Source organism: Diadema setosum, chromosome 4 (genome assembly GCF_964275005.1).
Source record: "Diadema setosum chromosome 4, eeDiaSeto1, whole genome shotgun sequence".
In the NCBI taxonomy this organism is placed as follows: Eukaryota; Metazoa; Echinodermata; class Echinoidea; order Diadematoida; family Diadematidae; genus Diadema; species Diadema setosum.
In genome coordinates, this window is record NC_092688.1 from 26,954,545 (window position 1) to 26,979,309 (window position 24,765).

The window sequence follows — 24,765 nt, forward strand, 5'->3', positions numbered from 1 at the left end:
TCCAGTTTCTGTATGATTACTCGATCATAATATAACACCCTGCCCACCATTCTATTAAAGGTATACAGACAAAGGATTCAAGAGCACACTGACCAGAGCCATCTACTGCAAAACGAGAAATGTTCGTGTGCATTTTAATTTTACGAATTTTGCGAGTCAAGATTTGCAAAATTAAAACGCATGCAAAGGCTCTGGTCTACACTATACGCATTGAATGCCAGAGGCACTTCGCAAAAATTTCATGCTGTGGAAAAAGGCCGTCGGCTCCCATTCGCAAAATTTTCATGCCACTAAAATATCATGTTTTACAGTATGCGCATGACAGTTTGGCCAATTAGGTTTCAGCTGGTAGCAACAAGGCACGTGCATTCCTTTGTACATGCTTGCCTATCAAAGCATCATGCCGCCACAGACCTTGTTGAACAGAGATGGGCAGACTCTGTGTATAGATGGCACTAATTTTTTTATGCCTTTGGATCTGGCATGTTCTAAATCTCCAAATAAAACTGATTCATATGGCGAGTATGTTGAAAATGGTCAAAATAATTTTGTTCCTGGCTGGTTTAGCATCTAGCGAATTGTGATCAACTATTGAATTGGGGCAACAAGAGTGTGCACACCATGTCCTCCTGCAATCTACTTTCTTGACAGTTAGCTATAGCTAGCTTTATATCATCAATCTTTGTACTGAAGATAACAGCAGTCATCATGCCATCAAACAGTGCCCTCTTACATCCCAGTCTGTGTGCCTTTAAATGAGATGAGGATAGAAATCTGAGACAATTCTCCATTTTACCAACAATGTGTTACAACTGCTTTGCAATTTCTGGCAGATTTCCTTTTTTTCTTGGAGATTTTTTTTGTCCAAGTTTTTGTCCAATTTCACCAATATGATGCACAAGCCCTTTGCACTGCAAAATCTCTCAGTATCTAAACATTCCTAACTTTAGTTCCTGACAAATGATGACTTCTGACTTTGTCTTGGCCTTTAAACACAAGAGATCATGACTGATATTTTTACAGGCTCTGGCCCCATAATTACTCGGTCATCACGAACACTCTGCAATGTCTACAAGAGATTTTGAACAATGCTTTATTTCACACGCATTGCAGGGTCTCCTGCCATAAACACCCTCAAATTACCTTTCAATGGCCACTTCACAGCAATGTACTATATTAGAGGATGAATCAATCACTCAATTAGAACTGTTCAAGTGGATACTTTCTATGCATTTTGAAACTGAGCTCATGGTGATAACTTGGGTCTCTGTTCTACAATGAAAATTATTATCCATTTCAAATCATAATTGATCACCGTGACTTATACCTGACTTCACTGAAATAACTTTTGGATAAGCCTAGTTTCCTGATTTTGCAATTTAACCTGTTGAGGACGAGTCCCAAGTATACTCGGGCAGGTGTCTATGGGAAATGCGTGTTGTAGCAAAATCAGTCCGTCCTCAACGGGTTAACTGAAGTAATTGTTTGCTCAGAAAAAAAAAAACACAAAACAATACCATCAAACTCACAAAATGAGATACGTACATAAAAGCTGGATAAGCTGGCTGCAATGAAACGCAGAGTAGCGATGATGAACGTTACATCGAATGATCCAAAATTGTAAAAACCTTGCCTCATAAAATTTACAATACATACCATATTTATCATATGTTTTGATAAAACAGGGCTCTGGCATCACACCATTCCTATTCTCCGCCTTACATGAAATTATAAGTTGAAGTTTACAATGGCAGTAACTGTACAAGGTCAGCCGGATTCATACCTGGCTTTGATGTGGCAACTGTACTGTTACAGTGGAAACTTTTGAGCGATTGAATTGTCGCGCTTGACCAATTTAGGCGAACCTGATCACTTGTGTACAATTTCACGGACGACAGACTCTCTGTGCATTTGTTAATACTTCAAAAGCAAAGAATTTCTTGTTCTCTTGTTTAGCTTACGCCCCCCCCCCCCCCAAGATTCTGCACAGCATGCAATTTGTGGAAAATTCCACACCACACAATACTCTAGATTTACAGTAATAACATTTGATCATTCCACTGTTTGCAAGCCCTGACATTAGTCCACTCACTGTATTCTGATTTTAAGCATACTGTTATGAACAGGATTGCTCCTGAGAACTAAACAGCTTGCAAGAGCATTGCCCAGCATAGCAACACGTAAATACATATATGTACAGTACTCTACACAAACAAGAAAAATTGAATATGTCATTATAAAGTCCTAAGAAAAAACAGAGTATCAATTTCATAAATTTGAGTACATTATTGAATTGACCTTGCAGCTCCCAATTCAAAGATAATTTGACAGAGGAAGCAAAACTAATGCTTGTAAGATTTTTGCACACCCATGCACAGACTGTATAAAACTAATATAACATCAATGCCTTTTATTGAGATACAATAGCCCTCTATGCCCATGCAATTTGTTGTTGGGGTGAGGGTGGGGTGTCAAACATAGCTGGCCCATTGAGGTTGAGGACATATAATGGTCCTCTCCACTGTTAATATGTCTCTTCTATGTTCCCAGATCTGTCATACACGCGTAAGAAAAGAGTAGATATTGCAGGAAGTGACAGATGTGATCACTTACTGTACATGAAATGAAAGGCATGTCGTGGAATGTGTTCACTTTATACCATCTCTCAAAGAGAACCAATCATTTTTGTAATGACACATGATCTATCTGACAGGACAGATGACATGCGTGATTATAACTGAATGCACAAACAAGTATGGACATACGTTCTTCTCAATTCAGTTGTGCACATTTATGGTTTCGAAAGAAGAAAAATTTCATTGTAAAATGTTAATCTCATCAACTTGCTTTTGGTGTGAAGTCAATTAGAGGAAGAAGAATGAATTCATTTGTCAAAACCTTGACCGAGCAGAGCACTCTATGTGGAGAAATCATGTCTGGGAATTTCTGACTTCAGGTTTAGTGGGTTGGTTCCACACCGTATACAAGAATAGATATAAATATAACAGCAAATAATGTAACATTACACAGCGTACCCAACTGCGTAGGAAAAAAAAAAATTGTAACTGCTTCTTACAACTTTTGGGACTTCTTGGAGCTATTTCTATCTAGGCATCTTTAACCCTTTGTGAGCTTTGAGTGACGATTGGCACCAAAAAACCCCATTGCACTGCACACAATGTCCAAAGTACCTGGCATAGAAAGGGTTAAATGAGATGTGTCATTGCTTTCCATTGTTGTATATACACAAAGAAAACACACACAAACACTTACAAACACGCCCAATGCATTAACTGTGGGAAAAGATGCATCGATCCTGCGGTATGTGCTGGCAGAGACGGGCAAACTAAATCCAAAGCTATGTGCACGCTGACATTTACATGACCCCGTGACGATCTTGGCCGAGGGAAGGAAAACATGACAATGTGGTGTGAGAGGATAGCATCCCAACATGAACCAATCACTGGCAAGTGGCTGTCTCCCCCCCCCCCCCACCATCTTCTCCTGTCTGCTTAGCCTCACATTTCTCTCCTCTCCCTCCTTACTAAACCTTCCAACCTCCAACCCCCCCCCCCCCCCCCAACCCCATCTCATCGATACTAACCACAATATACCTCCCATTTCAAACTCAGGTCCATATCACAATGTCAAATCTGCATGACATCACTCCTTCTTCATTCCTAAATCTCAAGTCTTCTCCATACTTTTTTTTTGGTACTAATTCTTTCTCCCCAAAGATTAATTGTACCTTTGGTTCTCCTGTCTATGTGTCTTCTTCATCTTCCAGCAAGATTTTTTTTTTTTTTAATGTTTTCCATTCTCCTACGTCTTACCTATTACACAAACAATCCTCTTTCTGCAACCTCTAATATTTTTTTTTCTTACTATCTCTAGCATTCTAGCATCTAGCATTCCACTGTTCTGTTATTTGCAGTGTATTCCAGATTTTCCTACTTCTGTTTCTGACTCAAGTAGTGCCTGCATATTTTCACATTCTCAACACTGCCTCCAATAACTGACTACTTCCTGTTCCCCTTTTTCAGAGAATGCTGCTGTCCCATAACTTGCATTTTGCTACAATCTTCTTTCCCCTTTAGTTTCTTTCTCCCTTTCCTTGAATTCTTACATTCAGACTTCCCTCTACTGATATCCATGACATGAGATCACTGCGATGACTATAGTAGGTTCACACGCTGTTCCTGAGCTTGAAAGTTTAGGTCGAAAACTTAACTCTCGATGATTAGCTTGTAGTTTAGCACCATGTGGACGCACTCAAAAATTGGCAATCTTAAAGTTTAGTCAATGATTAGAACCATGAGACATCTTAGGGTTTACGCTCTCTCCACGAGCCACGGGGAGTCCTCACTCGTAGTTTCGCTCTGTGTGGACACAATAATCAATGAGATGAGCTTGTGAGTTAGCGTGAATCTCACTTCTTGTTCGCATTCAGGTCAACCTCCAGCTGTGCTATTTTGTATGAGCATAAGGTCATCTAGCAAAGACTCTGCACTTCCGGTGAAATCATCAAGTGGGATTCACTTGTAAGTTGTAACTTAAAGCTAAGGTGTGTGCGTGAACCCGCATCGTTAATTCACGAGTGGAGCTAATCATGGACAGTTCAAGTTTTCAACCTAAACCTCAAGTTTGGCAACTGCATGTGAACATAACTAGTGTGTATCATTTTTCAGCAGGCAGTCTTCACTTTGATCCATTCACTATGACCGAACTACCACGTATCCCTTTTCCTCTTCTTTGAAAGTGATATTCTATCCAATGTTTCTTGACATCTGAACCTCGAGATTGGTCAGATATAAAGACATCTGACCGACAAGCCTGAAATGAGATAGAGTAGGCCTACATACTGTGAAAATGAGAATTGAATAGACTTGGTTGTTTTCTCACAAAGTCTAGCAAACTTTAAAAAATTGCAGGTTATGATCCTCACCTCTGCCATTGTAAAACCTCAATAAATACCCTTAAATGATACTAAACATGCTCCTTGCTTTATCACAGCAGACCACTGTTTTCCAGTTCACTTTGATTTCATTTAGTGCATGCAAACTAAAACTGTCAAGTTTTTGACCAGACCCTGACCCATGACCTACATTCTGATGATCCCTAAATCTGGCAAGCAACCAATATAGTCATTAACACAATGTACTACATGTACATTATATGTGGCAGGGCATACATATCTCCAGTCAAGAAGTTGTTTCACGAGGGTACCACCTACTGGGCACGATGTCCCCTGCACCACACTTGACTGTGAGGGTAAAAAGTGCAGTTACCATGTCTCACACAACTTTCTCTCCCATGTTCAAAGGTTCCATTTCTTGGAATCCTCCAATACTTCCAGCCACATCACATAAGTCTACAGTCGACCTTTTTGACCTCCTCCTCCTCCTCCTCACTTTTTTTTTTTCAATCTCTCTCTTTTCAGTGCAAATCTTTCAAAAATACATCCCTCTCTCTTTCATCATCCATCGCTCTGGTCACAGTAATCTTTGATCTTACGCATGCCGTCTGCCCACATACAATCACACACAAGCCAGTTTGCCAAGGTACACTGTCATTGCCAACCACTGTCATCAAGCCCGGCCACACAGCCATCTCACCGGGCATAGTAACCACAGGAAAACACACAGATTGAATTACACTGCACACAGCCAATTTCGATTTCCACTTATAGGTTCCAGTTACAAGCGTAACCGGTACGATTACGGGTCGTGTGTATTCTGCCCACAGCAGAAGTGGGTGGGTAGGTACTACTACGTACACTGCTGTTCTGGCCCCTTTGAGAGTGAGGATTATTAAAAGGACACCTGCACTCAAAGACTAGTTTCTCCTACCCTTATAATCTAAGCAAGTCCTTGGTTTAATGACATGTCTTACAATCATTGCAGCACAAGGTAGTGTGGATTTCAGGATGTAGGAAGCACAAGCACTTATAGCGCCGCACGTGTTGATGGAAGAAGAAAGTTTGATATGTTTCTAACCTGATTTTTTTCACTTTCTCTTAATCATCTGCTCACCTGTTCTATTCCCGGTGGTAGCTTGAGCTCCGGGGGCGCTACGAAGGGTTCTTCTAAGTCGCTGGCAGGGGTGGTCTCCTCGTGCTGGTAGGATGGAGGTGGCTGGTTCTCATGGGACACAAGCTTGCGCTGAGCTGCTTCTGTAAAAATGAGTGGTCACGCATCAAGTCCAAATTGCATGCAAAATGAGTGTAAGATGACACACACAAAAAAACACATTCAGAATATGTTATTGCACAGCAGTAACACTTTATATCATATACGCAATATATTTTGCAAGGATAACATTTTGTAAATTAGGACCCATCTACGGCAATTTCCCAAATGGTTGAATTTGCATACTTTCCAATAACACTGATGGAATTTTTAAAAAAAAATAAAAAAAAAGAATTACCAGGGTACCATTCTTCAAGAAAAAACGTTAGCAACTTCCTACTCTTGGAGACACAACACAACGCATTTGCTGTACGGGAGACAATATCTTCATGAGTTGTTGACTTCACTAATATTGGCTGAATTTGCAAACTTCACAAAACTACCGCTAAAAACACCTCAAAATACAATGTGTATACAATATCAACTTATGCTTAAGTGGTAGATTCTTGTACATTTAGGATTGGATTGATGGCGCCTGTTGTGCTTTGCAAATTTCATCTGACGATGGAAAAAGGCATAAAGCTGAGAAATGGTTAGTCTATCACTTCTTGTTTCAAACTCAAAAAGTCAGTATGATATTTGAAGAGCAGCATCATGGCTCTTGCCAGACAAACTCTTGAGCCCTGTTCACACTGGGTTAGCAAGTAGTCAGCAACCAGGAATCCCCATTCAATACCAGCACTTTTTCCCACAACTGTCTGAACTCGAGAGAAACCTCATCACTCCACTGTACAGTGACAAATCCCAATTTAAAACCCGCGACCCTCCCTTGTGAAGACTCCCACAAAAGCACATGCATTTTATCGTCGCTGGGGCGACGACCCCGTATCTACAAAATGTCAAATGTTCAGGAGAGCCAAAAAACATGACGGCCAAAGCACTGGAGGCGAATGGGAAAGCCTTTCCTTTGACATGCCATGGTAGCTTCATTTTTGGAGTAAGACAGTTGGGATTTGGACAGGACATTACTTAACCCATTATTTGACCATTAATCCATAAAAAGTCATTTTCACCAAAAATGCAGATGCAAGGTCTTGTCACCTCAGCAACGATATGCAGATGCAAGTGCATGATTCCACAGTGGATGCCGGGATGGAATGTCCCAGAGAATTTCTGATACAGAGTGCACAAACAAGTAGGAAGTAATCAGGGTAATTTAAGTAAATTACTCAAAGTCAGAGATGACAATAGAATCAATTACAGGCAAAAATGAGGACATCTTCATGTCCTTCACAAAACTGAGTAGAGTTTACGACAATGTTGTTGAAATCTTTGGGCTGCCAACCCATGAATAATCGGGGCAGCACCAAAGAGCACTCAGGGAGATTCTTGGGTGTTACGTGCATCTCGCTATCAAAAATTCTTCCCCATTCAGGTGGACTTCTACGTGTAGGTTTTCTGGTCATGACATGAAGAGATATTCATATCTTTCGGGCAGCCTTTGGAAGAATGAAGGAGGCTTGGCAGCTTTTGGAAGAATGAAGGAGGCTTGGCAGCTCTGAAGTCTTGACACTTGGGGCAAGTGTAAACAGACTTTCTGGGTTCACTCAGGATTAGGGAGTTGGCAATCACAGCTTGGCACTGGAGGCTGCGTCCCTACCAATGCGATCATTCCGCGGCTAGACAGTAATATGCGTCACTTAGGAGAGCTGATTGATGGGAGTCATTGGAACCGTGCCAGCCCTACTACCTGTGTGCCACTATTTTGCTCTCACCCCATTTATACAGGGTATCTAATTAGAGCACTCGGGGAGAGCTCCTGAAGCGCTCCAAACCCAGTGTGAACAGACAATCTAGTCCTGAAGCACTCAAATGCCCCTCACAACACCAGGTTCAGAAGTGCTCTTGAATCGCACTAAAAATCTGTATAAATGGCCACAAATATTTGGAGCACTCCTAAAGTGGTATGCAGCATACCTACAGTTTGCATGTTTGAATTCCCCACACTCGCAACGGTTATCATGACATGACAGTTACGCCTCTCTCAGCCACTTCGGGCAGCGTCTCTCTGTATGAACAAACTCACATGGGCATAAGTTGAAGCGCTTCAGGAACGCTCCTGTGCCCTACTTTGTGAATACATGGGGTATATCTCTCTTTCTCCATGTCCTGAAGTACTCTATGGGCATAACGGACCATACCATGACAAGGTGCTTTTAAGTGCTTGCCTGATTGCCTGGGCCAAGTGAAAATCAAAGTCGGGCAAGCACTTTGGCACAATGATAAAAAATGCTTGCCCAAATTCAGCAAAGCAAAAACTTTTGAAGCCACCCTTTTTTTACTTATTTCCCCTACAAACCCACAAAGTCATCTATACAGAGACCCAAAGATAATGATACAACACATTTTAATTTCATTTCAGCAACTTTGCAACATTTATGTGAAGAAGCCCCAGTGCAATGCAACACCAACACTTGATCAAACAAAGTTTGTTACTGCAATTCATTCATTCTTTCAAGCATATGGCACAGTGTGCCTGGTTGATACCGTTTGCTGACTATTGCTAGTCGCCGCGGGCGAATGTGTTTAAGCGTGGGAATCAACGTGTGCTGTTTAATTCAAATGATCATGTTTTATTAAGCCCTTGACTTTATTATACATGATTTGCTATATAATTTTCTTATATTTAGGACTTTCTTTTTGGGCAAGTAAAATTCATGTTTGGGCAAGTGGTCTGCAACAATCTGAAAATCTGCTCGCCCAAAATCTATCTTTGCAACAGATGCAAAAAACATGAATTCTTGTGTGCAGCCACACACATACACGAAAAGGGTAACTCTAGCGATACGCACCACGATGCGAAAATCAGTTCTGATTGATTTCTTTTGAAACTCTTTTGATAATTCACCCTGTGTGTGTGAATGGTACATGAAAAACACCATTGAAACTTTTAAATACTCGGGTGCCTGGGATTACGCTCTGGTCATTGTTCAGGCACGTGCAGTCACGAGAGTCAAAGCACTTCATTTGTTGCCATGTGATTTTTTCCATTTGTGAATGCATGAATACTGGCACATAAAACAATTTTTTTTTTTGCATCAAGATGCAAAAACTGATAACTATTGCATGTGAATGCGGCTAATGATGTACTATAAATAGAGTCTCACCATTCTCATCCTCTGTTGGCTGCATGGGATCATAGTCTTCGTTACCAGCCCCATATTCGAATTCCACTGCGGAGTACCCTTTGTCTGATGTTATAGCCTCATTCAACCTCTTCAGTTCTTCCTCTGCACAGAAAGACATCAAAAGAAAAAAACGCAAAATTACAAAATAAATCTTCACTGAACCATCCCATCATAAGCAATACGAACAAAGTTGAATACAGACATGTTTACGAAACATCAAAATTCAAGTCATGCAAGTTTGCCTTCACAAAATCATCAAGAAAAGGGGGTAGCACAATTGTGGTGTTCATGAAACAATACTGATAATAGCTCGCTATATTATAAAGATTGCAACAAATTACACCGCCACACCCTCAACTAGTTATTGAGTAGACTGAGCCTCACACAGTCTACAAAGTTTATGATAATACAGTAAAAACTATATACCTACATAGCAGCCGTCTTCTTGGCCACTGAAAACAATCCCCCCCCCCCCCCGAACCATGTTACAGACCCTGACCATAGCCACTTTTTTTTTCATCTCCCTTGGGTGGCTGCTATAGACAGGTTTGAGTGTACTTAACAATCATAGAATGTGAACTCTCATATCTTTATAGAATACTAGTATACGTCAGATAGTGTTTCACAAATTCTCTACAACTGAGGTAAACATTCATAGCCATCTTGACCTGCCGAGAATTGCTCGATTGCTACAAATATTTTCCCTGTATTTCACTGCCTTCCTTTAGAAAAAAATCATTGCATGAGATGAATGAATTCACTTTCTGGTATGCTAGACAAAGGAAGATTTCAACACAAAGTCATGGAGGATGTAGTACAAAGAATGTACCTCAGTTAAAATAAACTGAATGGAGCCTTTTTTATGTACATTATTCGGAAAAAAAAAAAACACCATGGAAATCAGTAACATTCCACATATAAGCCCTAAAACAAACACTTAGATAAGGGTGACTAACAACACGATTCATGCCACCCTCACCACCTTGCTCCACAATGATGAATTACTGTCACTATATCAGTCTTCATTCCACATGATTTTGTCTGAAATCACACAAAATTTTCACCAATAGGCAGGTGGCTAGTTGAGGTGAGGTACAGACTGTATGTGTCTTTTCCTGAGGGTAGGGCCTTCACTCCATCTGGTAAATGAAACTGTCACCACAGTGTAGTTGGTAAATGTGCAGGTAACCTCATCAAACATTGCATGGGAAAACAACATACTTTAGACGTGCCCACACGCTCTGTTAATCCATCAACTGTACCAGCAGAATTGCCCCCAAAACCCACGCCCCCACCTCACATAAATGGAAAAGCTCCGACAAGGTTGCTGCAAGACTACTCCATTCCTCTAAAGCCTCAGAATTACCTTTTGAAGAAAAAAAAATACATACTATAAGGTTGAATTAGAACCATTCCAAATGATGACAAAACAGAACACTATTGTGCTGAGTGAGGCTAAAGAACTTTAAGGGACCTCAGAGCACAATTCAGAGTCAATCTGGATATGGGTAGATATGGAACTGGTATGATCATTTTATTTATCTGTCCAAGAAGGAGTCATTCAGCCAGCTAGTTGTCACAAAGCATTGGGATTCATGACCATGCTGATGGTAATGATGACAAAATTTTGTCTTCAGTTCTGTCTTCCTCTCTATCTTTGTCCTTGTCCCCATCTCTGTTTTGTATCTCCATTTATCATACTTCCATTTGTTACTGCATATCATACTCATCTATGTTAAAGGGGCATAGTTCCGGTAGTGTAAAGGGCGCTGTTGATGATACTGCCGATCACCATTAGCATTGATACGAAGATTACCGAAGTTGAGCTGTCATCAAGAGTAAAGTGCGTAGGTGTTGCTAAGTAACATTGCCTTCGTTGTCTTCTCTGCGCATCGCGCAGTCTGTAGTAATGCCAGGGTGCGTGCATATGTGCTTGTTATTATGACATCACAAAAGAAGTTTGCTAAGGCTGTCATCCCCCTCAGCCGAATCATGAGCCGAACTGTGATCGGACCACTGACTACAGTGGATCGGACTTCTTTGGACTCGGGGAAGTGGGCCAAAGTGTAAGCGCTAAAGAGGAGTCGATAGCGTAAGTCTCTATAGGAAACTTGAGCCATGCGCCCGCGTACGCATTTGACTAAAACACCGGGATCATGCACCTTTAAGGGCACACTCACCACAAGTTCATTACTTCTAGAGATGTGCCCTCAGCATGTTCATATAGTATACAAATAATGCATGGTCACAAGTGCGATGGTACAAGATTTCGCACGAGGTGAAAAGATAGATGCGCTCTATTCAATGAGGCGAAGCCGAGTACAAAATCTTGTTCCATTGCAAGAGTAAAGACCATACACTATTTGCTTCATGCAACACCTCTGACGTCAACATGTGGTCCACACAGATTCTTGAATTTAGCACAGAAAAGGTAACTATTTTCCATGAAAGGCAAATGAGTAGCTGCACAGTCACAGACAGTTGTGTACAGTGTATATGTACGCTAAACCAGTCAGTTCAAGTTGTTAACAAAAACGAGTGACAAAACTACGCGCCTGTAAGCACACATGTAATTGCTGAGTGTGCATGGCAAATGTTTGTTCATCGTGACATCAGAGCCATGCAACAGAACAAAAACTTTTGAGTCAATCGTGACAAGGAGTCAATAGAAATTGGTGAAATCAGAGACATGCGCTATCCATTTTTGCTTACACAAAATTGCACGGCTGACAGCCACAGCGTGCGATGGTACTCTTAACTGAATGTCAAGTGATGGGCGATCGACCAATCGGATAGTTATATTCTCTTTAGGCGTTGTATAAATCCCAATATTATTCATGTCCTTATATTGTTTGCTGGAAATAAATGTCACTGAACTGAACTGAACTGAAAGATCAACACAATGCCATCATGAGTTGTGAGTTAGAACTCCATTACACTGTCTCATTTTTTTTCTTTGCACCCACATCAATTATACTACTTGTATGTCTTTTTCAAGTCATGAGTTCAAGACAACACAGCACTCCCAGCCAAACCATGCGGCAGTTTGCCCTTCATGTAGCCAAACCCTGGCAGTCGATGGGTTCAGGTGCTCATCAAAATTTCAGGGAGTGCCTGGCAGAGATCGTGCTCCCTGGAGGAATTTGTGGATGAGCCTCTGGGACCGTGTTGGTCTTCGGTTTCACACGCCTCAACTAATCCTTACTCCATCCACCACCTCCGCCTCCTCCTCCTCCTCCTCCTCCTCCTCCTCCTCCTCCTCCGGCCCTTCATCACAGCAACAGGATGACGACAACCTTCATAATCAATTGGATGTGATGGGAACTTGGCCCCGCTTCAAGAGAGAGCATAGAATGCTGGACTTAACAAAGAGAAAAAGGGAAAAAAAAAGTTTGGGAGGGGTGAATACAAATTTTAGGTCAAATAAACACTGGCTTCATTGCCATGCCGTGTAAAGCAGCTGTGAGCCAAACTCAACCTGAGGATTCTTACTCAGCATAAACAAAGGGAAAAGTGCAAAAGGTCCACGCTTGAAATGCACCATACCTTTCTGACTTCTACCCCAATTTCTGGGATGCCTGCTGCTGATGACTATGCTTTCGATCACTCATTTTCTTTTTCATGAGTGGAGGGGGAGAGGGTAGTTCATTTCGCCTCACCCATTTCAATGCAAAAGGGTCCTTGACATTACATTTCATTTCATTGTTGCAACCTGTTTTCTTGTGCTTATGCATATCCCTGAGGTAGAATTGTGTTGTTGTTTTTTTTATCAAAAACAACAAAATTAGAAAAAGAGGGGTAATTCATTTTTGCCTTGTACTAGAAGACATCTGAGCGACACTGAGCTTCCACAATAACTCATTTTTGAAGTCATTAATAACCGACTGTGCTCAAACAGCATTGCCAAACAAGTGCAGGAAGACGCTGTTGTGATGTAATCTCCTGACAGCAGCCCACCAGGCCTAGGGTTCAATGTCAGAGCTGGGGACACGATGGCATATTTTTTCTCCCCCTCTTTTTTGTAGTCACGAAATTGATCGTTTCCTCGCTGCTCACTCCCCAACCTACAACGAAGTCATACGAACATTCCCTGATTGCTGAGCTGTCTCTGCCCCCACCCATTCCACCCACCCAGGGGCAAGTGCTGAACTTAGTGTCACCTCCACAGCACGACGATTGTCATTTGTATCATTCAAAGCGAAGGGGAAAGGGAAGCCACTGACACAGCTCTACACTACATCCTCTCTTCGAGATACAGTTTGTAGTGAATAGTGTTCCCATCGATTGTCAGTTAGATTGACACTAATTGGAACTCGATAGTCAACTTTCTCTGCCGCGCTATTCAGTTGAAACTCTGGGAACAAAAGGCCCAGACCTAAACACAAAAGATGCTCTTGGGGACATGTTTCAATAGACAACTGCAGTCACTTACATGTAGCAAACTTACAAGACTTGGTTCTTTTTGGTAAGCACTCGACAGTCAACCTTGCTCAAGTCAACCTTACATAAGTCAAATAATCATCTGAGTCAAAGCTATTTCTTCAGTACAAACAGACTTGGCTTCTAAAAGGCAAAGTTGACTGCACTTGAACACCCAACTGTTAACAAGCATTTGGAAAGCACACTGTGGATTAAGTTTAAATTTAAACTACCTAATTTATAATATGAATTGAGGGATATTCCTTTACTTTCCTTTCTGAAATGAAAATTTTGCAATCCCATATCATGCTGAAGTTGGCTTATGTGGAGTAAACGCAGTAAATAAACTGAAGAGTAAAGATATTTTATATGATCAAATTAAGAAAGTCATGGAAATTCAAAGTTTTTCATGCTTTCAGTCAATAGAAATATTAGGGGCAACCACAAATATAAATTCTCGGTATCGTCAATGCGCAGAAAACTTCTGCGCACGCTGAAGAGCACTGTCACAGATGCACTGTGGGATTCCTCTGTGCCCTTGTTGGTTTCCGGTTGTCTCATGCGAGTCGCAGTTCCCATACGTTATTCAACGGAGTTATTTGCCTGCTTTTCCGTTGTTACCCTTTTTTTCTTGGCTATTATTCAGCTTAAAAGAGTTGAAAATTTCTAAGTTTTACTGATTTGCAGTCACTAGAGTCATGGTTCACTACTGCAAGGCTTCAATGTGCTGGTCACATGATGGAAAGCGAAGAAATCTTCAACAAAAAGTACCTCTGGATAAAGACAGAGCGTGATCTGAGTGCATGTGCAGCCAAAACTGGGGCAAGTTTGTCCCGTGAGCTATCCCATAATACATCTAAAACGCTGTTCTGCGTACGGCACCTAGGTATTGGCGATACCAAGAATTGGAGAAAGATGAGGTCAGGACTTCACAAAGTCTCCCACTGATCTTTACATAAATCTACATTGAATTGCTTGTTTTGTTTAGTGTGGGTTTTTGTCATAAAATCAATAAGTTGTATCGCCATAATAACCTGTAATCAATAATTTCTAATAGCAGATTTATAAACACCTTGCATAGAGGACTCTCAGGAGGAAAGGAATTGGATTTGCTAAATTATCAACCAAAACTTGATTCTTATACTGTTGGTTCACACCAGTACGAAAGTTGTTTAAACGACATCATCGCCAGTTGCTACATGCATGTGTGGTTCGACCAATATCAGAATTCAGTGAAAACATTTGAAATTCAAAATGCTATAGTTTTCTTATTTCAGGCTCAACTTTTACAAAACCTCAACCATCCTGTTCATCTTGTATTATCCTAGTGTATAAATTTAAGTCAACTTTCACAAAGTGAGGATGAAATCATACGAAGCATTTTCTGTCATCCATTTTTTAAAATAAATTCAAAACAAGCAATTTGACAGAAACAAGCAGTTTCCCCCTCTGAACAGTTCCTATGCAAATTCCAGGATGTTTTTGATCTCAAAGCTTTTCTATGCAGACTTTAGCTAAGATTCACACAAAGTAACACAAAAAATAAATGTTGAAGGCCACAATGGCTGAAGAATATTAAACAATACGGATGTAAATATCTAGGACAAGTACGATTATATTTCATTACTAGGAAAAAGGTCAAATAAATGTATGGTTGTATGTTCAGAAGTCACTCATTTCACAAGTCAAATTCCTCTCACACACATCTTTAGATGTTCCTTTTTTTTCCACAAAATAATCATAAATGTCATAAAGATGGAATAAAGGCATGATTTTACAATTGTGTGCGTGTGTGTGTGTGTGTATGTGTGTGTGTTGTGGTTTTCTGAATTCTCCAAAGACTCAACTCACCGAGTGTAAATATTGCGTGCTCAAGCAACATTCTGAACATCCTGAACTACAGGTTGTATTTGTAACATGAGTTGATATTCATCACTTGCAAGCTGCAAGGTCTAGTCCAAAGCAGCGTGCCCCAGATGCATAAATAATGAGGGTTGTTAAAGGGGCATTCTAGTCCACACTCACAAGTTTATTTAGATCAAAAGTATAGAAATCATTACTTGCTAACAATTCATAATCTACAACTTTCCCTTTAAAAAAAGTAATCTGAGCTAAATCACTGCAATACTGTCAAATAATTTACACTATTTTTTTTCCAACTGAATGAAAAAGATAGATTCATTGAAGATTTGTACACAAGTAAATGTGATAATTGTTGGGTCACAGTAGGAACCCATCTATCATGCACATGATTGAGATATACAGTGTAGGGCTTACAACATTTCGTGAAAGCACTTTTAAATGTCTTCACATTCTTTGCAGATCAGTCTACCTTTTATCAAACCATCTCTTTGCTTACCTTTTTTGATTGCAAGCATGTGGGACAGTTTCTTTTTTAAATGTGGTATTTCCTCTCTGTACCATATACCTGCACCTTTAATCATTTTCTGTGCAAAATCTCCACTTTAAACTTTCTTTTTACCAGATGTGTGAACATGGCTTATGTTCCAAGAGGAGAGTATCAAGTTTGCATGCAATTGAGAAGTGCAGGCCCCAAATGAAGACGATTTTTAAAGGTCAGGGTCATTTCACATTAGCACAAGCTGCGGAAAAAGGACAGAGACCTTGAACGTGTGAAAAGATTAAAGGTACCAAGGCCGATCAATATGGATTGGAAGTTTTTGTTTTTAAGGCATTGTGGCTTTGACTCATGGAAGCCCGTTTGCATACAATTAAAGATGTCACAATTACAATGTTTGCTACATTTCCTCCTCCTGTCCAGTCTCCACCCCCCCCCCCCCCATCATAGATTTTTAATCTAGGTCAGAACATGGAAAACAAAAATATTTAAACTTTGTACAAGATGGCTAAACTGTGGCTATTCCCACATATTCTGGGGTGTGCACACCAACAAAAATCATAGACTTACATGAAAGACTGCATAAATGCTACAAACTACATGTACATGTGAGTACTGACATGGATATGGGGAAGAGAAAGGATGCGAGACAAATTAGCCCAATCGATGTGTCTGTGGATCAGACTTTAATGGCAGCCCCTTTCTGGCTGCCCTGGGAGGAGAGGTATCATCAGTCTCCTCTATAAAGCATGAATAACTCAGGTGATGCGCATTTCACACAATTACCAGAGATTAGCATGACCCTCTTCACACTTAATAGGTAATCTTGAAGGGCCGCTGCAGCAAAACTCACATGTACCTGGCCCTGATTGGCAAAATACTGTGTTGTGCTTCAAACAGGAATGGGTCCACTGTCAATCAGAGGGACAACTCTTACCACACAGAAAACAGAGAATAACATTGGCTTCATGATCACCCCCACAGTCAACCAAGCACAAGGTCATTCTGATGTGAAAGGGACGTCAAATGGAGAGAATAAAGGACAGCTCCTTCAGCATCTGAAATATCTTACTGCTACCAGGGTATTTGGGACAATGGCATGTCATCATACAGTATCTTGAAGCCATATGCCATCTTCAGGGGGGAAATCTGAACAAAAACAAAACTTGGAATAACAAACGAAAAAGGGCTGTGATAACTTGGCAGATCAAGGATAAGTGACCTAAATCTCACAGTGTGTCTGCTTGCGTGCGAAGTCTGCTGGGCAAAGGAAAACTGGAGATATTCAATAGGGCGCTTGAATGTCACAATCTACCAGGAAGTGTGCAAGAGAAAAACACACAACTACCCTGCCCACCATTTTGGCCAGAGTACTATTCCAAGTGTCAACAAAGCTCAGGAACACTCTGCAGGGTTGTGACACTGACGCTGTAAACACCTGTCAGAAGGCTTGTGGTGCAAGAAACACAAAACTTGCCATGGGGTGAGTGCAAAGGAAAAATGAATTTCACGTTGTTCACATCGGTAGCAAACCATCCTTATTGGACTCAACATCTGCAACATTCAAATAATGTCAGTCATCCACTATCTAGGATAAAAGCAAACATGAGGCACAGGCTGGATACACTCCAACAATTCACTTCAAGCGGGATGTGCGGCAGTAGAAAACAGTAAATTAATCCAGTATTAATGAAACTACTGGAGCCAAACGACCTACTGGCACTTTCCGACTCTTATCATGTTCTGCCCCATTTACACTGATAAAATACTCGCGGACTACCAACGTACCAAAATGAGGCCTCCGTAGGAGCTTCCTATTCCCAGTTAGCGCGGGGAAAAATGCAAACGCCAAATGATGCCAGGGAGAGTTACGATGGAGCGCCTCTCTGTGCTGTCTTAATGAGATTGTCTGGTGGCACGCCTCTCTTCTGAGACCCTTCTTATATATCCAGTGCCAAGACAAAGTTAATAGACTGGTTGCAAAACCTAATAAGTTTGCCGACACTGACCTACCGACAAGCTCATGTGGTGAAACAAGATGCCCAACATGTGAAGCGAGTAAAATGTCTTTCGTCCCTCTCTTTGCAGGCCTCCCAATTTCCACCAAACCATCGTCATCAGTTGGGAAGTCGGGATGGGTGCTGCATGAATGCGCAGAAATTTCACTGAACTACAAGACCAACATTTCCAATAGGGATTTGTGTCATCTTTACCAACATGGCTCCCCCTTTGGGCTGCCCATATTCACACACCTAATCGGGGAGGTTCCACGGAGCAATCAGAGAGATACTTGTGTGTACAAAGTAGCGTGCATCTCATAGGGCAAAAATCATTCTAGAAATCTGGGAGCCTCACATTTTCATGTCAGGTAGTGAAGATATATTCAAGCTTCCCTGGGAGTTTCTGTAGAAGCCCCATTTACACACACACCTGAAATTAATGGTTTTCAAAACTCCTGTTTTGCAACGCGATGCAAAAACCATGAATTCCCCTGTATGGACGCACACACACACAAAAATATTTGGTTTATAATTACATTTCGCGTTGCGATGTGAGAATCAGTCCCACCGGAGATTTATTTCTTAAAACGTCATGATAATTTGCCATGTGTGTGAACAGCAAGTGGAGTTTATATCAATGATTTTAACAACATACTGCAAATTGCCACAGGAGGTAAGCACAATCGGATGCCCGGGATCATGTTCTGGTCATTGTTGGACTTTTGCATCACAAAGCAAAGAACGATAATTCCCAATGTGTGAATGGGGCTAGAATTAGGGAGACTTGGCTGCTCCACTATGATAGGTCTTAACCAAGTCTTGCCCCACTGCTCCTGTGGCAGTCCTAATTGGCAGAGCCCTAGACGGCCATTATTACCAAATACCAGCTGATACTCTTCCTTTTCAGACCCAGTAAACCTGTGTGAAGACTACGAGCTCAAGGTTGAACCAGGGATGGCAATGAGAAATCAGAGCACACCTTGAATCTCTTGTTCTTGCGTGTTTGCTCCCATGTGGTAATCAATTTGGGGTACCATTAAAAATGTGCCTTCCTCTCAGACTGTTCACATCAAGTGACTCTCCCACTGGGGAACATCCTCATAACAACTCGTCAATGTCAGCAACCCCCCCCCCCCCACAACGAACAGAAAAATATGCCCCAGTCTCGTGCTGAGACTAGTCGTACCCACAATATGGCATATCATTCTATCTTCATGAATGAAAAAAAGACCAAAACAAAACAAAATACAACAAAACAAACTCATACAAACTACCAGTAGCAAAGTTTTCAATAAAAGCACAAATCCCAAGTCCCAGTGCCTTACATTTATTGTTGTTGTGACTGGAATGGAAAGGTGGTACACTTTGTATCGCAACCTTTGTCGTGCCCTTCGCTCCAGCCCGGATGTCAATTGGATTTATCTTGGCCCATTCTGAGTGCTATTTCCCCTGTGAGGGTAGATAACTCCCTTTGCATTGTTTCCTTTCCGCTTCCCTTTCCTCTCAACCCCCCCCCCCCCCAAAAAAAAAAACAAAAAAAAAAAAACAACATCAGATCTTCTTTTCTACACAATAAAAACGCTCTCCCAATTTGAAATACCTCCCTAGACCCAGCACACATTCACTGCAAAAGCCATCCGAAGATTCTGCAAATCCTGGTCAACCACATTTTGTGAAAACGTCTTCACTTACCTCCATACAGTGCTCTGCTCAACTGAAAGGGTCAGTGAGAGCAGATTTAAGGTGCAAACTAATCCTAGCATTCCATCAAAAGGTGCAAACATTCTCTTACATTAATTAGGTTCAGACAGTGATCCCTAACTTTGAGGATAAGCTTGTGGTTAAGTATGGGGCGCCAAGTGTCGCATGGTTTCTTTCATCATAAAGTCAGTCATTCATCATGAAATGACAATTTTGTGACAAAATTGACGTAGTCACTTGTCAACAAAAAAACAATTTCACCACGAAATTGTCATTTCACGACGAAATGACCGATTTTGTGACAAAAGAGACCATGCGACACTTGGCACCCCATACTTAACTACAAGCTTTTCTTCAAAGTTAAGGATCACCGTCTGAACATAACTTATGAAGGGAAGTCTTCATCAAATCCCATCTAAGTAACAGGAGTACCCAATTACCTTCAATCCCATTATGCAGAGACATTTGTTTAAAGAAAAAATGGCAACTCTCATTTCATACTCCTATGGAATGGGCACTACACAATAAGTATTCCCCCCCCCCCCCCCCCCCCCCGGCTTTCAAAACACATAAGCAGCAACCCAGGGTTTAATTTTCAAACTCAAATATCATTGGCAATTTCAGCTGCTATAAAATTTTTCAAATGGTATGCTGTTCACTTCTATCGAAGAAAATTGTAACACAAATGATAGTTTGTGTAGCAGTGGTATAAAAATGCATCTCAAATTGCAATGCAATTAACAATACCAGGGCCCTGTTTTATGAAAGAGTTATAATTGATTACGTGATTTCTATCATAAGTCTATGGCAGCCTGTGTGTTATGGAAATTTAATCGATTTTATCTTTTGATAAAACGGGGCCTAGGAAAATTATTCCTTGCAACCTTTGGGTATTCTTTCACGAGCATTCTCCAAGCTCAAATCAGAATACGCATACATTACTGTGAAAAACTTCTCTATTCCAGGAACATCTCCCATACTCTGTTTTAGACATCTTTTACACTTCCTGAATATAATATGTGTATCAGTCACACATACCAGTGACAGATATCTGATAACCAATAATTTCTACTTTGCGTGTCAAGTTGATTCATATTGTACCAGCATATTCACACTGCCTTCAATTACACATCTTTTTCATAATCAGACACCCCAGCAAATGAGTATAATAACGAATGAGCAGAGTTTGGTGTGGTTTCCAGAAGAAATACACAAGCTGCATTTTGAAATTACATCTTCACTTTAATATATCCAGAATGGCTGCATAATTACAATTTTACCACTTTAGCAGATTCTTATGGTAACTTTTTTTTTTTTTTTTGTATGTATACATACATAAGTCATTTGGGGGTCACACAAATTTCCCCTCCAAAAGTGCACATTTCCAATTAGCTTTTTCCCCCCCTTTTGCGGCCTATTTTTATTTTTTGTTTCGATTTTTTGAATGTTTTCTTTGGATGGTGATTTCCTTCAACACAACACAGCCTTTGGCAGCATGAATTACCGTTATCCCATCACATCATATATCATGTTCACATTCAGCCTTCACAGTGCACATATTTCCTTGACTCTGACATTGACAAAGTCAGGGCATATGTGAAAATTCCAGCAGGGTGGATTCTGATCACGTTCACAGTTTTTGTCTGCTCTGCAATGTAGATGGGAGCTTTTCTACTTTGTAAAAGACATTGAAGAAATGAAAAAAAAAATGTATACATTCATATACACACATACATAAATGTAGATTATGTGTATATTCACATTAAGGACAAGCCTTACAAATACCTCCACGATCTTAGGTCTTTTATTTTGAGAAATACAACCCTCTGTCCTTACATGTTATCATTGCTTTGTCATTGCAACTCTACAACAATTTGACGCAGTCAATATATCCACATTTCTATTGCTTCCACATCCAAAAGAGGAAATGTGATGAATATTTGTATTCTTTTTAATGGGACTCTCACAAGAAAATGACCTCATGACCTTGATATCTACTTTTATACAGACATGATCACACCTTAGTACATGTACATCATTATGAAGTAAAAATATGAAATCATTTAAAATGCTGTAACATACTTATGGCTGCACAGACCTTTTTTTTTTTCCATAGAAAACAAATAATCATAAAATGACATTCAGGCATACAGAGTTTGCTCAAAAGTGCAGTCACATGTCCCACGCTGATTCATTGCATCCAAACACTTGTCTCTGCTTCGATAGGAGAGTTGGAGATTAAAAGTATGCAAATGAGATAACGAGGCCAGAATCAGATAACTAGATATCAAAATGTCCAGCAGTTTTCATTTATTTTACACTTAACTCTTCTCAATCATATTTTTTTTTTTTTTTTTAATGAGACATACAGTTTAGACATGCACTGTAAAGGAATTTGTCTTTGACACAAAATTTCCAATTTAGGAATGTAATATCCAATTTTCATTCGTGTGGCTCATATATCCAGTGTGATCATGTTTGCTTCATGATAGTTGAACACATGGTCACATGACAAATGGGACTTTGTGGTTCGACAGAGCATCAACATTATGCGGCTTTAGTCAAAATTCATTATACACATAATGATACAAGGTTGCACTTTTACAGGTTCCGGCAATGGTTAAGGTGTAACAGAAAAAGCACACATTCAAGCATGCCTAGAAATATGAAATATTAGAACTGTTTGTCTGAAGGACACAGGAAAAGAGGCTTTGATGTGGGTAGGCACTGTTAATTCCAAAATAAACATACAAAATAGGTTTGCCAAATCATCTCTGAAGAAGGTTCAGGGAATATTTATCTCAACCTCATGGAGTATTTTGGATCAAAATTGCTCCTATAACATGATACAGCACTGCATGTTTAAGTATGTAATACGTATACTCAAGATATTTTGCACACTCATGAATTTTGTTTATTATATATTGCACTTATTTTCAGCAAATATTCATATTAATGTTCTGTTGGAGAAAGAAAATGAATCAATGAATCAATAAGTGCAATTTCAATTCATTATCAAGATGAATTGAACAAAGGTAAAATTACAATTGAGTGAGTTTCATTAAATAATGGCAGAGAACAAGAAGGTTTAAATTTTCATTTTTTTTATTAACTAAAATGTTTTGTAAGAATGTTTTGTAAAAATGCAAAACTTAAAATGCAGCATTTAACCTTTATCTTTGCTAAATCAAATGGACTCTTCCCAGGTTTGTTTGTATTTTCTCTCATTCATTCCAGAAAATATTCTAACTAGGGGTGCATTCATCTAAAAACTTCCTGCCGGAGAATCACGATCCTAGATGCATTTGAGGCATTTTTGAGCAATAGATAAATGCAACCGTGTTTCAAACACATTTTAGAAATCGTATGCCAATTTGAAACACCATACAAAGGACGATTTGAAGCATGTTTGAAACCATGATCACCGTACTGTGAGTAGATTTACACAGTGCCGTTTTGAAATGGCTTTATATCTCCGAACTGCCATGGTCAACTTCCAGTATAAATGAAGTTTTTTACAAAAAGCGTGCGCACTAGTTGACCTGTACTTCCTACATTGAATGGCGCACCCTAGCACCTCCGCAGTGGCAACACTCAAATCACAATTATATGATGTTTCGATAAACGTGAGAAGCGTGTTTCACATCACATTAAAAAATGTCACTCGAAACGCATTATGAAACATAATTCTCTGTCTTGAGTTTGGATAAACGCAGCCTAGGAGTGGACTGGAGATCCTTGGTCTCGGAATGAGCAGGTTAAAAACATAGAATTGGGACCCCTGCCACAACTCACGTCGTCATGGAGACTGCAAAGAAACAATGTAATGAGCACTCAGCAGAGTCTGCAAACAACAGCTGCTCATTGTGGCCAAGTACAAGCACAGCAACAGACAAGGGTACCGCACTTTATGCTGTGTTCAACTATGCTACAGTGTTTACATTGTAACATTACACATACACTGCCTCATACCAAGAGGGTGGGGCTTCCACCTTACTTGCTCACACCCTTCCTAATGCAAATAATCTGGGGTGTAATTTCACTGTTCTATGTGATATTGGATGCCATCATCTTCAGCAAAAGCAGTTACAAGAAAAAAATTAACAATCCCTTTCAATTTACTGATATCTATGAAAACATCACATACTTTTGTGTGCAAAAGCACATTGTGCTTTATATTATAAGAAACAACTTTCAATGCTCTTAATTGTACAAATACTTTGAAGACATTTTAACACTCAACATAGTAACACTACAGTTGTATCTGGAGGTTCAAAGAGATATTTTTAATAATTTCACAGGGGACTTTTTAAAGTACTTAGAACTGCTTGTGGCCATGGCAATGAAACATGTTTGTTGTGAATGCAATAATCATAATACCATAAAGAGTTGTAAGGTTATTTCTCACTGGCAAAAAAATAAAAAATAAAAAATAAATAAATAAATCAAATCATGAAGACTGCTTCTGTTGTGGTTTTAATCAGAGTATGAACATTTCCTCCCTTCATTCTTTTTTTTTTTTTTTCTGATTTGAGAGTAACCTTCACGCTGCATCTGTGCCAGGCGTTAAGTGTATTTCTTTCACATGATGACCTCTTTCTATATCTGGTGGAATGGGCAACAAAAGCCACTTATCCACTAGGTTTAGAAAGTACAGTGACCTCTGTTTGACACACAATAGTCTATCTACCGTATACCTTATTTCACAAGTTAAGGAGACACCTGAAGTCTAACAGCAGTAAGGACTTTGTTTTGTGATGGGAAAAGCAGCATAAATTCCATCAGTGATCTTGTCAGTAGTGTTCTTCGATAACGTTAGACACAAAAAAGAGTATTTTGCACAAGAAAAGGCCTCGCTTGGAGAGAAGATTATGCATTCCGTACAGCAAGTTTTGGCACTGATCTTTCACATTCAGTATGCGAAACACTTCCTTTCACAAACAGGGACCAGAGGCCTAGCTCTGTAGCAA

The 24,765-nt window shown here is 40.1% G+C and overlaps 1 protein-coding gene across 1 annotated transcript in view; it reads right to left on the reverse strand.

The window, feature by feature from the left end:
• Positions 1–24,765, reverse strand: part of LOC140227775 (uncharacterized) — a 77,328-nt gene that overhangs the window by 18,528 nt on the left and 34,035 nt on the right. Inside the window, exons 3-4 of the mRNA XM_072308173.1 lie at positions 9,296–9,418; positions 6,033–6,172 (exon numbers count right to left, since the gene is read on the reverse strand). Of these exons, the coding sequence (XP_072164274.1) occupies positions 6,033–6,172; positions 9,296–9,418 (263 nt within the window). The remainder of the gene's footprint in view (positions 1–6,032; positions 6,173–9,295; positions 9,419–24,765) is intronic.